This window comes from Corvus hawaiiensis, chromosome 5 (genome assembly GCF_020740725.1).
Source record: "Corvus hawaiiensis isolate bCorHaw1 chromosome 5, bCorHaw1.pri.cur, whole genome shotgun sequence".
Taxonomy (NCBI): Eukaryota; Metazoa; Chordata; class Aves; order Passeriformes; family Corvidae; genus Corvus; species Corvus hawaiiensis.
This window is the reverse complement of record NC_063217.1, coordinates 2,068,270-2,085,086: the sequence shown is the minus strand read 5'-3', so window position 1 is coordinate 2,085,086 and position 16,817 is coordinate 2,068,270. Positions and strand designations below refer to the sequence as shown.

Genomic DNA, 16,817 nt, shown 5'->3' with positions numbered 1-16,817 from the left:
AGCTCCCAGTCCCTGGGAAGCTCCCGATCCTGGTGTTTCTCCTGATCCATGGGAAGATCCCAATCCCATTTTTTCCCCTTCCAGGTGTGAAGAAGAGGACAAAGGTCATCAAGAACAACACAAATCCCATCTGGAATGAGGTGAGAATTCCCAATCCCTGGATTTTTCCCTGTTCCCGAGCCCAGGGGATTCCCTGAGGCTTCCACTCCACGGAAAGTTTGGGATCGTTCCCTTTCTGCTCTGGAATTCCGGGCAGAATTCCAACCTCTTCCCCTTCCATCGAGGCCTTATCCAGGCTCGGCACCAACGTTACAAGGAATTCCTATGGAATGGGAATTTTTCCAGCACATTTTCCCTTCCAACCCCATCCTTGTGCTCCCATGGGCCAAAATTCCCAAAAAAGATTGGAATTTGGTGGGAAAACGGGCACAGATTGGGGCTGGAGCAGCTCCTTCCCGGGAATCCAAATACAAGCTTTTCCCAGGGCATCTTTTCCCAAAGGATTTGCCAGGAATTTTGGCTTTGGGAATGCTGTGATTCCAAGGGGGTTTGGGATTTGGGTTCTCCACTTCCAGGCGCTGATCCCGGCTCCTTCCTCCCTTTTTTTCCAGGGATTCGAGTGGGATCTGAAGGGAATCCCACTGGATCCCGATGCCGAGCTCACCGTGGTGGTCAAGGACCATGAAACCGTGGGAAGGAACAGGTGGGAAAAATTCCGGAAAAATTCCGGAACGGGTGGGAAAAAATTCCTCTCCCTTCTCCCATTCCCGGAGCTCTTCCCGAACTCCGCGAATTCCCGCCGTGGGAGGCCGGAGCCACATTTTTGGGCTGCTTCGCTCGGAATTCCGGGGGAAAATTCCAGCGTTGGAAGGTTGGGAATACACAGGGGGTCCTTGTTTGGGGATGGATACTTTGGATACTTGGCTGGGATTTGGGAAGCGCTGCCAAGGTCATTCCCAAGGCTCCGGAGTGCCGGGAAGGGTGGCGGGAGCAGAGCCTCCGGTTTCCTTCCTCCCGATGCTCCCGGTGCCTCCCATTCCAGGGGTTCCCCACGGATCGGGGGCTCCTGCTGGGGGAGGAACGAGGGAATTCCAGGGATTCCAGGGATTCCCTGCTCTGTGGGGTGGGAGAGCTGCTGGGAAAGGGGAAAAATAAAGGATGGGATTTATTTTTGGGATCGGAGGTTGGGAATGTGCTCCCTGCTCCGGCAAGGATCCCGTTTCCAAGGCTGGAGCCGAGGCTGGAATTGCTGCTGGGCTGGAATCCAAAGGAGCTGGAGTTTGGGGCTGTTCCAGCTCCGGAGTGTCCATAAATAACCACGGGAAAACGGGAGGAGGGTCCTGGATCCCCGAGCAGGAAGATTCCGGCTGATGCCTCCCACTATTCCCGGGGGATCCAGCCTGGCCTTGGATGCTCCCAGGGATCCAGGGGCAGCCCCAGCTGCTCTGGCAATTCCAGCCCAGCCCCTCCCCACCCTCCCAGCCAGCAATTCCTTCCCAACATCCCAGCCCAAGCTCCCCTTTCCCACTGGGAAGCCATTCCCTGCCTCCTGGCCCAAATCCCTTCTCCCAAATCCCTCTGCAGCTCTCCTGGAGCCGCTTTAGGGACTCTGAGGATTCCCTGGAGTTTTCCCTTCTCCAGGGGAACATTCCCAGTTCTCCCAGCCTGCCTCCATCTCCGTGCCCCTCTCCCGACTCCCATCCCTGCCTCTGGAATGGTTGGGATGCCCCTGGGTCTGCCCTGAGCCCTGTCGCTGTTTCCCACAGGTTTTTGGGAGAATCCCGGGTGCCGCTCCGGGATGTTCTGGGCACTCCCAGCCTGGCGGCCTCGTTCAACCTCCCCCTGCTGGACTCGCGCAAGGAGAGCACCGGGGTGAGCGCTGGCACCAGTTTGGACCAGTTTGGGCTCCCAGTTTGGGACCAGTACAAGCCATGGCCTAGCCAGTGGGACTCCCAGTTTGGGCTCCCAGTTTGGGCTCCCAGTTTGGGACCAGTTTGGACTCCTAGTTTGGGACCAGTACAAGCCATGGCATATCCAGGGAGACTCCCAGTTTGCGACCAGTTGTGGCTCCCAGTTTGCAACCAGTACAAGCCATGGCATAGCCAGGGGGGCTCCCAGTTTGGGGCCAGTTTGGACTCCCAGTTTGGGACCAGTACAAGCCATGGAACGGCCAGGGGGACTCCCAGTTTGGGACCAGTTGTGGCTCCCAGTTTGTGACCAGTAGAAGCCATGGAATGGCCAGTTTGGGCTCCCAGTTTGGGACGAGTTGGGCCCCCCAGTTTGGGACCAGTATGAGCCATGGCTTGGCCAGGGGGACTCCCAGTTTGGGACCAGTGTGAGCCATGGCCCTTCCAGTGGCAGCTCCCAGTTTGAGCCGTGTCCCTCCCAGTTTGGGACCAGTCTGAGTCCTGTCCCTCCCAGTTTCAGACCAGTTTGAGCCACATCCCTGCCACTTTCAGCTCCCAGTTTGGGACCAGTCCCACCCACGTCCCTCCCAGTTTGGGACCAGTCTGAGCCTGTCCCTCCCAGTTTATCCCAGTTACCCCATCCTGGCTCTCTAACACTCATTCCCTGTTTTCCAGGCTTCCCTGTTCCTGCAGGTGTCCTACATCCCCCCTCCGGGCTCTATCCCGCTTTTCCCGCCTCCGGCCCCTCCGGATCCGGCCCCGGCTGCGGCCGAGCTGGACACGGTCACCGGTAACCACCACCCCTCCCCATCCTGGTTTTTGGCATCCAAAGCCATTCCCAAATCCCACTTTTCCCTTCTCCTGCCGGGCAGAGACGGCCGGAGAGGAGGATCCCGAGGATCTGGAGGCCACGGGGGACACGGAGCCTTCAGCGTCCTCGGGAGCGCCGGGATCGGAGCCGCCCTCGTTCCCAAGGAAGCCATCCGGGAATCTCATCCAGGGGATGAAGAGGAGGAGGAGGAGCTCTCCCAAAAAACCTTTATCCAACAAACCCCAGGATTTCCAGGTGGGATGATCTGTTCCTGTAAAATCCCGCAGGTTGTCCCGGTGATTCCCTGTTCTCCAGCCTGCGGGATGATCCCGGTGATTCCCAGTCCTCCATCCCATCCCAGATCCCGATGATTCCCTGTCCTCCATCCTATGAGATGATCCCGGTGATTCCCTGTTCTCCATCCCATGGGATGATCCCGGTGATTCCTTGTCCTCCATCCTATCCCAGATCCTGTTGATTCCTTGTCCTCCATCCCATGGGATGATTCCGATGATTCCCTGTCCTCAATCCCAAATCCCGGTGATTTCCTGTCCTCCACCTCATGGGATGATCCCGGTGATTCCCTGTCCTCCAACCTATCCCAGATCCCGGTGATTCCTTGTCCTCCACCCCATGGGATGATCCCGATGATTCCCTGTCCTCAATCCCAAATCTTGGTGATTCCCTGTCTTCCATCCCATCCCAGATCCTGGTGATTCCCTGTCCTCCACCCCATGGGATGATCCCAGTGATTCCCTGTTCTCCATCCTGTGGGATGATCCCGGTGATTCCCATCCTGGTGATTCCTTGTCCTCCATCCCACGGGGTGATTCCCAGTGATTCCCTGTCCTCCATCCCATGGGATGATCCCGATGATTCCCTGTCCTCAATCCCAGCTCCTGGTGATTCCCAGTCCTCCATCCCATCCCAGATCCTGGTGATTCCCTGTCCTCCATCCCATGGGAAGATCCCAATGATTCCCTGCCCTCAATCCCAAATCCTGGTGATTCCCAGTCCTCCATCCCATCCCAGATCCTGTTGATTGCTTGTCCTCCATCCCATGGGATGATCCCAATGATTCCCGGTCCTTCATCCCATCCCAGATCCAGGTGATTCCCTGTTCTCCACCTCATGGGATGATCCCGGTGATTCCCTGTCCTCCATCCCATCCCAGATCCGGGTGACTCCCTGTCCTCCATCCATGGGATGATCCCGGTGATTCCCATCCTGGTGATTCCCTTTTCTCCATCCCATCCCAGATCCGGGTCAGGGTCATCGAGGCCCGGCAGCTTCCCGGGATCAACATCCGGCCGGTGGTGAAGGTGACGGTGTCCGGACAAACACGGAGGACGCGGATCCGGAAAGGGAACAGCCCCGTCTTCGACGAGGTCAGCGGGAATTCCCACTCCAACAATTCCCGGGAGAGGCCGGGATTTGGGATGTGACACCAAGGAGCGAGCCCAGCATTCCCTGCCCCTCATCCAGGGCTCTTCCCAAAATCCCAGAGCTACCTGGAGGCTGGAAGCTCCATCCCATGGGAAGTGGAAATGTGCTCCAGGGGGAAAATCGGGAATGTTCCTCATCCTTATCCCTGTTTCCCACAGACCTTTTTCTTCAACGTCTTTGAGTCCCCATCGGAGCTGTTCGACGCTCCCGTTTTCCTCACGGTGAGTGCCGGGAATTCCTGGAATTCTCCCCTTTCCAGGGAAACACCCCCTTGTTCCGCAGGATCCTCCATCCCGGCGGGATTTGCGTTGGATGTCCCATTTTTCCTCATTTCCAGGTTGTGGATTCTCGGTCATTCCGCACGGATTCGGTGATCGGGGAATTCCGGGTAAGATCTCGTCCACTTTTCCTGGCATTTCCTGCTCTGGATGAGCTCTGGAATCTCCTTTTCCTTTTATCCCACAGATGGATGTGGAGACCGTTTACTCCGAGCCGAGTGAGCCTTGGGAAACTCGTTGATTTTTTTTTTTGGGAATTGCACCCACACATCCGAGCTCTTCCATAGAGGAACACCGGATCCATGAGCATGGAATCCTGGAATGGTTGGGGTGGGAAGGGACCTTAAGGATCATCCGGATCCATCCAGGGACAAATTCCATGATCCCAGGTGGATCCAAGTCCATCCCAACCTGGCCTTGGACGCTCCCAGGGATCCAGGGGCAGCCCCAGCTGCTCTGGCAATTCCATTCCCAGCAATTCCTTCCCAACATCCCAGCCCAAGCTCCCCTTTCCCACTGGGAAGCCATTCCCTGCCTCCTGTCCCAAATCCCTTCTCCCAAATCCCTCTGCAGCTCTCCTGGAGCCCCTTTAGGGACTCTGAGGATTCCCTGGAGTTTTCCCTTCTCCAGGGGAACATTCCCAGCTCTCCCAGGCTGCCTCCAGAATCTTGAAATGGTTTGGGTTTGGAGACCTTAAATCCCAACCCATTCCCACCCCATCCATGTCCAGGGACACTTCCCACTATCCCAGGTTTCTCCAAGCCCCATCCAACCTCTCCTTGGACACTTCCAGGGATGTCACATCCACAGCTTCTGTGGGAATTCCATCCCAAAGACACCTCCCTCTTCTCAGATCCCTTCCTGGGAAAAGAGCTGAAACATTCCCGTATCCCATTCCATGATATCCATTCAAAATTCCACCCAGGAGCATCCCTGGCCATCCAAGGACTAATTCCCGGATTTCCATGTTTTCGCACAGAACATGCTTTCCTCAGGAAGTGGCTGCTCCTGTCGGATCCGGAGGATTTTTCCGCCGGAGCCAAAGGATACCTGAAGGTCAGCGCCTGCGTGCTGGGGCCTGGAGATGAAGCTCCTGTGAGTATTCCCAATGGGATATTCTGGATCTGGGATAGTCCAGCTCTGGATATTCCGGATCTGGGATATTCCGGCTCTGGGATATTCTGGCCATGGGATATTCCGGCCAAGGGTCACCAAACCCCATGGGCATTCCCAGAGAAGCCACAGCCTGGATCCTCCTCCCTTTTGGGGGAAAAGTGCTGCATTATCTCATGGAATCATGGAATGGCTTGGGAGGGATTTAAAGCCCATCCATTCCCACCCGGGGACACCTCCCACTATCCCAGATGGATCCAAGCTGGCCTGGGACATTCCCAGGGATCCAGGGGCAGCCCCAGCTGCTCTGGCAATTCCAGCCCAGCCCCTGCCCACCCTCCCAGCCAGCAATTCCTTCCCAACATCCCAGCCCAAGCTCCCCTTTCCCACTGGGAAGCCATTCCCTGCCTCCTGGCCCTCCAGGCCTTGGCCCCAGTCCCTCTGCAGCTCTCCTGGAGCCCCTTTAGGCCCTGCAAGGGGCTCGCAGCTCTCCCTGGCTCCTTCCCTTCTCCAGGGCAACATTCCCAGCTCTCCCAGCCTGATCCAGAGCAGAGGGGCTCCAGAATCCTGGAATGCTTTGGATTGGAAGGGACCTTAAATCCCTCCCCATCCGTGATTCCCAGATCCATGTCCAGGGACACCTCCCACCATCCCAGATCGCTCCAAACCCCATCCAACCTGGCCTTGGACAACTCCCATGGATGAGAGATCCACCCGATCTCTCTGTTTTGGGATTTTCCCGCTCACTCCCGAATCCAGGCTGACTTTTCCCGCTGTTCCCTTTTCCTGCAGCTGGAGAAGAAGGAGGCGGCCGAGGACAAGGAGGACATCGAGGCCAATCTGCTGCGCCCCACCGGGGTCACCCTCAGGGGGGCCCAGTTCTGCCTCAAGATCTTCAAAGCCGAGGATTTGCCCCAGAGTAGGTTTTCCCTTCGGATCCCTTGGAATCGCAATGTTCCGGGTGGGAATTAGGGCCCGGAGAAGGGAATGATCCGGATCTTCATCGAAGGATAATCCATGTCTTAATCGGGTGGTTTCATGTGGGAGGAGTTTCTTACTGCTTCAAACTGGTTTTATCCTGCTTTTCCCGCCTGGAGAGCGCCTCTGTGGGAATGCTCATCCCACCGGGACCATCGGGATGCTGCGGAATTCCATGAATTTTGGCGTCTCCCTCTTTCCCCAGTGGATGACGCCGTCATGGACAACGTCCGGCAGATCTTCGGCTTCGAGAGCAACAAGAAGAACCTGGTGGATCCCTTCGTGGAAGTCAGCTTTGCCGGGAAAACGGTCAGGGAATGGGATGCTCCAGGATCCCTGGGAATGGCAGTGGGAGGAACCCGGGATTGAGATGGCAGCGGGGTGTTCCCGGGACTGGGATGGGAATGGCATTGGGACATTCCCTCCGAGTTCCTGGGGTTTCCCTCCCAGGTCTTTGGGATTGGGATTTCAATGGGATATTCCCTTTGGATCCCTGGGATTGGGATGGCCCTGGGATGTTCTCAGAGCTGGAACGGCAGCGGGACATTCCCTTAGGATCGCTGGGATTGGGATGGCAGTGGGACATTCCCGCCCAAGTCTTTGGGATTGGGATGGCAGCGGGATGTTGGTGGAGCTGGAATGGTAGCGGGACAGTCCCCAGGAATTTGGGATTGGGACATTTCCTTTGGATCCCTGGGATTGGGATGGCACCGGGATGACCTTGGGGTTGGGATGGCAATGGGATATTCCCTCCAGATCCCCAGGCCTGGTCCTGGCATGTGGGAATTTGGTTCTGGAATGGGGGAATCTGATCTTGGAATGGAGGAATTTGCTCTTGGCATGGGGGAATTTAGTCCTGGCATGGAAAAATCTGGTCCTGGAATGAGGGAATTTGGTCCTGGAATGGGGGAATTTGGTCTTGGAATGGGGAAAATGGGATCCTGCTGGTCCCAAGGTGGGAAGATCCCTGGGAAATCTGTGACATCCTCAGCCTCCTGCACCAGGGGGTTTAGGAACCCCATGGAATGGAGGACGGATTTTGGGGAATTTGGAGCTGGATTTTGGGGAATCTGAGGCTGGATTTTGGGGAATCTGAAGCCAGATTTTAGGGAATCTGAAGCTGGATTTTGGGGGAATCTGAGGCTGTATTTTGGGGAATCTGAAGCTGGATTTTAGGGTATCTGAAGCTGGATTTTAGGGAACCTGAGGCTGGATTTTAGGGAACCTGAGGCCGGATTTTAGGGAATCTGAGGCCGGCTTTTGGGGGAATTTTCCCTCTTCCCACCCCTCCCTTCCAGCTCTACTCCCGGATCCTGGAGAAAAACGCCAACCCCCAGTGGAACCAGTGCCTGACGCTGCCGGCCATGGTGAGCACCGGTGTCCCCAAGGTCCCCTCCCGCTGTCCCCAGCACCGCTCACCCTCTTCCCGCATCTCTTTTCCCAGTTCCCATCCATGTGCGAGCGGATGAGGATCCGTGTGACCGACTGGTGAGCGGGAAGGGCATTCCCAGTGCCCGGAGTGGCGGGATGGGCACGGGGACACCCTGAGGTCCCCAAAGTGACGATGTCACCTCACAGGGACCGCCTGACGCACAACGATGTCATCGGCACCGCTTTCCTTGGAATGTCCAAGATCTCGGCTCCCGGCGGGGAGCTGGAGGGTAAGGGCGGGAAGGAGGCCGGGATTTGGGATGCATGGCCTTGGAGGAGCTGCATGGCATGGCTGGAGGTTGGTGGTGGCCTTGGGGATGTCACTGTCACAGCTGTCACCGTCCCTGGGGTCCTGGGGGTCGCGCCGAGCTGTGCCCCGTTTCCGGATGGATCCAACCCCTCTGCATTTGGGATTTGATGGATTCTTGGGAATGCGGGGTGGAGGTTGCAGGTCCATGGCGTGGCTGGAGGTTGGTGGTGGCCTTGGGGATGTCACCGTCACTGTCACCGTCCCCGCCTGGGGACACACAGTGGGGTCCTGGGGGTTCCTCTAAGCTGTGCCCCATTTCCGGATGGATCCAACCCCTCTGCACTTGGGATTTGGGATTTGGTGGATTCTGGGGAATGGGAGATGGAGGTTGCAGGTCCATGGGTGCTGGAGGTTGGTGACACGTGGCGGTGGTGGCACTGCTGCTGGCCGAGGCCATGTCCCCCCTGTGGTGTGGCTGAGGTGACATTTAGGGGCTGTCACAGGGTGGGAATTCCCGTCCAAATCCTGGGATTTTTCAAAGGGGAAGGACCCCCAGGTGGTGGCAGGGCTCAGCCGGGTGTCACCGTCACCAGTGCCGGGTGGGAATTTGGGACACGGCTTTGGAGCTGCCGAGGGCCGGGAGCTTCTGCCTGCACGAGCTTCTCCTGCTGCCAGCACTTCCATGGAATCCGCGATCCCACCGGGAATTCCACGTGTGGCTTTGTGACCCCCCCCCCCGCAACGAACCATAGGGACATGGGATGGCCACATAGGAAAAAACGTGGAGCACCCTGGGATAGTGGGAGGTGTCCCTGCCCATGGAATGAGATGAGCTTGAAGGTCCTTCCAAGCCATTCCATGGATTCCATGAACTGGGACACGATCCAGGGGCTCCACCCGTGTCCCACCCACCGGCATTGTCCAGTCCCCTCTTCCCAATCCCAATCCAGATCCTGGGATGGGCTGGAGAGAGAGAGAGAGGGAGAGAGGCCGGGAGGGAGGATGGGAATGGGGGGATCCAGGATTGGCATCTCCCATTCAACCACTGGGATCTGCTGGATCCCAAGGAAATTCCAGGGAATGCAACTCAGGGAGGCTCCAATCCTGCTCCATCCCAATCCTGCTCCATCCCAATCCTACAGCCTCTGGAATTTTCCAAGGCCAGGCTGGATGAGGCTTGGAACAACCTGGGATAGTGGGAGGTGTCCCTGGATGCACCTGGATGGGCTTTAAGGTCCCTTCCCCACCCAAACCATTCCATGATTCCGTGATTCTGTGATTCCATGATTCCGTGATTCCATGATTCCACGAACCTTTTCCAACCTCTCCCTTTCTCTCTCTGTCTCTCCATGGGAATCTCCACCTTCGTTCCCATATCCGTCCCTTTTCCATGCTCCTCTTCCAACCTTTCCCAACCTCTCTCCCTCTCTTTGTGCCTCAGATGAATTTCCTGCTCCTGCGAAGCCTCTGAAACCCTCGGACCGTACGTTCCCAGTACCATCCCAGTTTTCCAGTGCCTCCTGGGACTGGTTTTACTGGTTCCGCTCTCTGGACTGGGGGAGGATTGGCTGGGATGAGTTGGGAAAAGGGAATGGCTCTGGTTTGGCTCTTTGGGGATTCCCGGGATGTTGCCATGTCTGGGGTGTGGACATGGAGCTCAGGGCAGGATTCCTGCTCAAAATTCCATAAAAAATGAGAGGTTTTAATGGAATCACAGGGTTGGAAAATCCCTGTGATCCACTGGCTGCCAAGAGCACCCCTGATCCGTGTCTCCAAGTGCCACATCCACAGGGATGTTCCATCCCTCCTGGGATGGGGACAGCCCTTTCCAGGAAGGAATATTCCCAAAAATCCAACCTAAATGTCCCTTGGCACATCCTGAGGCTCCTCCCTCTCTCCTGTCACTCTTCCTCTTGTCCAATCCCTCTCTGTCCTTTCCCTTTTCCATGGGGACTTTTCCTGGGATTGGGAATTCCCGGGATACAGCGCCACGCCCTCCTTATCTTTCTCCTATTCCAAGGTGAGGTCGTAGACTCAAAATGGGTGGAAATCCCAGGATTTTGGTGGCCTCCATCCGCCTGTGATCCTACACCAAGCAGGACACCTTGCCAAGGATCCTCCAAAAATCCCTAATCCCTCTTTTCCCTGCCATTCCCAGTGGATGACGGGCTGGGATTCCTGCCGACCTTCGGGCCCTGCTACATCAACCTCTACGGCAGCCCCCGGGAATTCACCGGATTTCCCGATCCCTACGAGACGCTCAATTTGGGAAAGGTGACCTCGGCTGCTTCCTGGCGCATCCCAAAATAATCCTCCGGCTTCTCTTTTCCCAAAAAAAAAGATGCTCTTAACCCAACCTGGCTTTGTCATAGGAGCCTGCGCTGTTTCCCGCTCCAGGCTATTGCTGCTAACGCCTCCCGATCCCGCTCTGCTCCCAAAATTCCACCTGGGAAGCACCTGCTGGAATTCTTTGCCTGATCTTGCTGCTCCGCAATGAAGCTCCTTGGAAGTGAAGGCAGAGCTCGGCCTCGGGAAGGGAATTTTGGGATCCTGACACCTGTTTCGGTCTATCCTAAGGGCGAGGGGGTTGCATATCGGGGCCGGATCCTGGTGGAGCTGGAGACCAAACTGGTGGAGCACATGGAGCAGAAGGTGGAGGAGATTCCTGCTGATGACATCCTGAGGGTGGAGGTATTGGGATTTCTGGAAAATCTCTGGGATTGGCACATGGGACGCTATGGAAGGGATGTTGGCCGTGGGTGGGGGGGTGTCCTGTGGTCTGTGAGCTCCTGGAGGGGGTTCCTGCTGGATTTCCATCCCAAAGTGTCCGAGCTGGTAATGGTGAGCATGGAATTGTGGGATCGTGGAATGGTTTGGGTGGGAATGGACCTTAAAACTCATCCCAATCCATGGGCGGGGACACCTCCCACTATCCCAGGCTGCTCCAAGCCCCAGTGTCCAGCCTGGCCTTGGACATTCCCAGGGATCCAGGGGCAGCCCCAGCTGCTCTGGCAATTCCAGCCCAGCCCCTCCCCACCCTCCCAGCCAGCAATTCCTTCCCAACATCCCAGCCCAAGCTCCCCTTTCCCACTGGGAAGCCATTCCCTGCCTCCTGGCCCTCCAGGCCTTGGCCCCAGTCCCTCTGCAGCTCTCCTGGAGCCCCTTTAGGCCCTGCAAGGGTCTCCAAGGTCTCCCATGGGAGATTTCCCTCCATTCCGGCTCTCCCAGATTTCCTGCTTTGGCTCCTTTTCCATGAGAAATTGCAGCCTCCTCTTCTATCAGCTTTTCCTAAAATTCCCCCAAAATTCCTGTGCTGCAACTTTTGTTATTCCCCTTCCAATAAAATTCCTATTTGGGAGCGATCACTGAGGTGTTTGTGCCAGGGCAGTGAGGGGTCATGGAATCCCCAAATCCTGGAATCCCTGAGGTTGGAAAATCCTCCAGGATCAGCGAGTCCAAGCTGTGCCCGATCCCCATCTTGGCACTGAGGGACACATCCAGGAATTCCTTGGACACCTCCAGGGATGGGCACTCCAAAGCTCCCTGGGCACTTCCAAGGCCTGAGCGCCTTTTCCATGAGGAAATTCCTGCTGATGTCCAACCTGAGCCTCCCCTGGCAGCGCTGGAGGCCGTTCCCTCTTTTCCTGTTATTCCCTGGGAGCAGATCCCAACTCCCACCTGGCTCCAACCTTTCAGGGAGTTGTGCAGAGCCACAAAGTCCCTCTGGATCCACCTTTTCTCCCTTTCCCAGCTCCCTCAGCTTTTCCTGGTTCTCCACCCCATTCCCAGCTCCCTCAGGATTTGCCCTCCATCCCCTTCTGGCTCAACCTCCTGGAGATCATTGCCGGCATCTCCTCCATATCCAATTCCCATCCGTATCCCAGAAATACCTGCGCCGAAGGAAATATTCCCTCTTTGCCGCCTTCTACTCGGCTACGATGCTCCAGGGCGTGGACGGAGCCATCCAGTTCGAGGTATCCATCGGGAATTACGGGAACAAGTTCGACACCACCTGCCTGCCCCTGGCCTCCACCACCCAGTACAGCCGGGCTGTCTTTGATGGTGAGCACGGCGTGGGTTCCATCCTTTGGGATGATCCAAACGCAGCTGCTGGGAGAGAATCCTGGAATTATGGAAGGGGTTGGGTTGGGAGGGATCTTAAATCCCATCCAGTCCCACCCCATCCATGGGCAGGGACACCTCCCACTGTCCCAAGGTGCTCCAACCTGGCCTTGGACATTCCCAGGGATCCAGGGGCAGCCCCAGCTGCTCTGGCAATTCCAGCCCAGCCCCTCCCCACCCTCCCAGCCAGCAATTCCTTCCCAACATCCCAGCCCAAGCTCCCCTTTCCCACTGGGAAGCCATTCCCTGCCTCCTGGCCCTCCAGGCCTTGGCCCCAGTCCCTCTGCAGCTCTCCTGGAGCCCCTTTAGGCCCTGCAAGGGGCTCGCAGCTCTCCCTGGCTCCTTCCCTTCTCCAGGGCAACATTCCCAGCTCTCCCAGCCTGATCCAGAGCAGAGGGGCTCCAGAACCCTGGAATGCTTTGGGATGGAAGGGACCTTAAATCCCATCCCATTCCATCCCCATCCACGGGCAGGGACAGCTCCCACTATCCCAGGTTGCTCGAAGCCCCATCCAACCTGGCCTTGGGCACTGCCAGGGATCATGGGGAATCCAGAGGTTGTGTCCAGGTGATCCTGCTTGGACCAGACAACTCCAGAGAGTTTTCCCACCTCAGCCACAGGGAATTGTCTGGGGAGGAGCAGGGAAGCCGGGATTTCTCTCAGCTCCATGAGGAGGTTTTTGGGAGCACCTTTCCCTGGCCTTTCCCTGGCCTTTCCCTGGCCTTTCCCTGGCTCCCATCCTCATCCCGCCAGGAATGTTGAAGTGGTTTCTGGTCTCACTTCCAGAGCCGTGGAGTCAAATCCCATTGGTTCTTGGTGGGATCCCACGGATTTGAGAAACACCATTCCCATTTGGTTCCAAAGGACTTCCCAAGGCGAATTCCCATCCCGATGCCACTCTTCCCCCTTCATCCCTGCTCCCAAGGGGTGAATCCCATTATCCCAACATCCCGAGGTGACCCTGCACTGTCCCCAGGTTGTCACTATTATTACCTGCCCTGGGGGAACGTGAAGCCGGTGGTGGTGCTGTCCTCGTACTGGGAGGACATCAGCTCCCGCACGGACGCCCAGAACCTCCTGCTGCACGGGGCCGAGCGCTTGGTGAGTGACCGGCGACATCCTGGGGACACTGGGAGGGGACAGAGGGCACCTCCAGCCTGGAGAGCGACCGGCCACACAGAGCCGTGAACCCACTGGATCAGGAGCTTCACGGAATTATGGGATCATGGAATGGTTTGAGGTGGGAAGGGGCCTTAAGTCCCATCCCATCCCACCCCATCCATGGGCAGGGACACCTCCCACTGTCCCAGGTGGATCCAAGCCCCAGTGTCCAGCCTGGCCTTGGACATTCCCAGGGATCCAGGGGCAGCCCCAGCTGCTCTGGCAATTCCAGCCCAGCCCCTCGCCACCCTCCCAGCCAGCAATTCCTTCCCAGCATCCCAGCCCAAGCTCCCCTTTCCCACTGGGAAGCCATTCCCTGCCTCCTGGCCCTCCAGGCCTTGGCCCCAGCCCCTCTGCAGCTCTCCTGGAGCCCCTTTAGGCCCTGCAAGGGGCTCGCAGCTCTCCCTGGCTCCTTCCCTTCTCCAGGGCAACATTCCCAGCTCTCCCAGCCTGATCCAGAGCAGAGGGGCTCCAGAACCCTGGAATGCTTTGGCTTGGAAAGGACCTTAAATCCCATCCCATTCCACGGGCAGGGACACCTCCCACCATCCCAGCAGATCCCAGATTGCTCCAAGCCCCAGTGTCCAACCTGGCCTTGGACACTTCCAGGGATCCAGGGCCAGTCCTTCAGCTCCTTCAGCTCCGAAGCAACTTCTGGGATTTCCTGTTGGATTTCCCTGTTGGTTCCCCTGGAGCTCCAAACATTGGGATGCAGATCCCTGGTGGGACTCCGAGTGGAATCTCTGATCCAACTTCTTCCCCAGCCCCTTGCTGGGAATGTCCTGGAAAGGAGTAGGATTCCGGGGATTCCGCAGCTCCTGATCCCCACCTTTCCTGCAGGAAGCAAACCTGGAGAAGGTCCAGGTGGCCCTGAAATCCAACCGCTCCCCGATGGAGCTGGAGGCCCTGGGATCCCAACTGCTTGATGATGTCATCGCTGATTGCAGGTACTTCGGGAATTCGGGATGGGAAACTTTTCCTGATGTTTCTTCTTGATCTTGGAAGGGACCACAGCTTCTGTCCTTCTTCTCCCTACTTTTCCCCCCCTTTTCTTCCCCTTTCCCCCCCCTTTTCTTCCCCTTTTCCCCCCTTTTCCCATTTCCCCTCCTTTTTTCCCCCTCCTTTTTTCCCCCTCCTTTTTCCCCCTCCTTTTTCCCCCTCCTTTTTCCCCCCTCCTTTTTCCCCCTCCTTTTTCTCCCCTCCTTTTTTCCCCTCCTTTTTTCCCCTCCTTTTTACCCCTCCTTTTTTCCCCTCCTTTTTTCCCCTCCTTTTTTCCCCTCCTTTTTTCCGCTCCTTTTTTCTTCCTTTCCCCCCTCTTTTTTCCCCCTCTTTTTTCCCCCTCTTTTTTCCCCCTCTTTTTTCCCCCTCTTTTTTCCCCCTCTTTTTTCCCCCTCTTTTTTCCCCCTCTTTTTCCCCCTCCTTTTCCCCCTCCTTTTTCCCCCTCCTTTTTCCCCCTCCTTTTTCCCCTCCTTTTTCCCCCTCCTTTTTCCCCCTCCTTTTTCCCCCTCCTTTTTCCCCCTCCTTTTTCCCCCTCCTTTTTCCCCCTCCTTTTTCCCCCTCCTTTTTCCCCCTCCTTTTTCCCCCTCCTTTTTCCCCCTCCTTTTTCCCCCATCCTTTTTCCCCCTCCTTTTTCCCCCTCCTCTTTTTCCCCCTCCTTTTTCCCCCTCCTTTTTCCCCCTCCTTTTTCCCCCTCCTTTTTCCCCCTCCTTTTTTCCCCCTCCTTTTTCCCCCTCCTTTTTCCCCTCCTTTTTCCCCCTCCTTTTTCCCCCTCCTTTTTCCCCCTCCTTTTTCCCCCTCCTTTTTCCCCCTCCTTTTTCCCCCTCCTTTTTCCCCCTCCTTTTTCCCCCTCCTTTTTCCCCCTCCTTTTTCCCCCTCCTTTTTCCCCCTCCTTTTTCCCCCTCCTTTTTCCCCCTCCTTTTTCCCCCTCCTTTTTCCCTCCTTTTTCCCCCTCCTTTTTCCCCCTCCTTTTTCCCCCTCCTTTTTCCCCCTCCTTTTTCCCCCTCCTTTTTCCCCCTCCTTTTTCCCCCTCCTTTTTCCCCCTCCTTTTTCCCCCTCCTTTTTCCCCCTCCTTTTTCCCCCTCCTTTTTCCCCCTCCTTTTTCCCCCTCCTTTTTCCCCCTCCTTTTTCCCCCTCCTTTTTCCCCCTCCTTTTTCCCCCTCCTTTTTCCCCCTCCTTTTTCCCCCTCCTTTTTCCCCCTCCTTTTTCCCCCTCCTTTTCCCCCTCCTTTTTCCCCCTCCTTTTTCCCCCCTCCTTTTCCCCTCCTTTTCCCCCTCCTTTTTCCCCCTCCTTTTTCCCCCTCCTTTTTCCCCCTCCTTTTTCCCCCTCCTTTTTCCCCCTCCTTTTTCCCCCTCCTTTTCCCCCTCCTTTTTCCCCCTCCTTTTTCCCCCTCCTTTTTCCCCCTCCTTTTTCCCCCTCCTTTTTCCCCTCCTTTTTCCCCCCTCCTTTTTCCCCCTCCTTTTTCCCCCTCCTTTTTCCCCCTCCTTTTTCCCCCTCCTTTTTCCCCCTCCTTTTTCCCCCTCCTTTTTCCCCTCCTTTTTCCCCCTCCTTTTTCCCCCTCCTTTTTCCCCCTCCTTTTTCCCCCTCCTTTTTCCCCCCTTTCCCCCTTTTTCCCCCTCCTTTTTCCCCCTCCTTTTTCCCCCCTCCTTTTTCCCCCCTCCTTTTTCCCCCTCCTTTTTCCCCCTCCTTTTTCCCCTCCTTTTTCCCCCTCCTTTTTCCCCCTCCTTTTTCCCTTTCCTTTTTCCCCCTTTTCCCCCTCTTCCCTTTTTTCCTTTTTTGTTCTTTCCCCTCCTTTTTTCTTCTTTTCTATTTTCTGATTCCTCTCTTTTCCCCTTTCTCCCTCTTTCCCCCCCTTTTCCTCCCTCTTTCTGCCTTTTTATCTTTTTCCTTTTCTCCCCTTTTCCCTTTTTTTTTATTTTTCCCCCTTTTCCCAATTTTTTCCTTTTCCCTCTTTTTTCTCCTTTTATTCCCTTTCCCCCCTTTTCCCCTTTTTTGTCTCTTCTCTCCTTTTTCTCACCCTTTTTTCCTTTTTCTGTTTTTTTCTCCTTTCCCCTTTCCCCCCCTTTCCTCCTTTCTTTCCCTTTCCCCTTGTTTTCCTTTTTCCCCCTTTCCCCCTTTTTTCTTTTTTTCCCCTTTCCTCCTCCCCTTTCCCTCCTTTTACCTTTCTCCCTTTCCCTTTTTTCCCACCTTTTCCCTCCTCTTTCCCCCTCACTCCAAATCCTCATCCCTGAATTGTCCAAGGCCAGGCTGGACAGGGCTTGGAGCAATCTGGGATAGTGGGAGGTGTCCTTGTGTGGAACTGGGTGGGATTTAAGATCCCTTCC

At 56.3% G+C, this 16,817-nt stretch overlaps 1 protein-coding gene across 1 annotated transcript in view; it reads left to right on the top strand.

Annotated features, from left to right (window-relative positions):
* Positions 1-16,817, top strand: part of DYSF (dysferlin) — an 82,032-nt gene that overhangs the window by 8,099 nt on the left and 57,116 nt on the right. Inside the window, 21 exon segments of the mRNA XM_048303335.1 lie at positions 85-140; positions 612-703; positions 1,767-1,872; positions 2,583-2,697; positions 2,780-2,973; positions 3,978-4,106; positions 4,323-4,385; positions 4,502-4,552; positions 4,630-4,660; positions 5,422-5,537; positions 6,348-6,474; positions 6,739-6,842; positions 7,832-7,900; positions 7,978-8,021; positions 8,112-8,194; positions 9,656-9,697; positions 10,373-10,488; positions 10,792-10,905; positions 12,099-12,276; positions 13,313-13,437; positions 14,338-14,444. Coding sequence (XP_048159292.1) covers positions 85-140; positions 612-703; positions 1,767-1,872; positions 2,583-2,697; positions 2,780-2,973; positions 3,978-4,106; positions 4,323-4,385; positions 4,502-4,552; positions 4,630-4,660; positions 5,422-5,537; positions 6,348-6,474; positions 6,739-6,842; positions 7,832-7,900; positions 7,978-8,021; positions 8,112-8,194; positions 9,656-9,697; positions 10,373-10,488; positions 10,792-10,905; positions 12,099-12,276; positions 13,313-13,437; positions 14,338-14,444 — 2,062 coding nt within the window.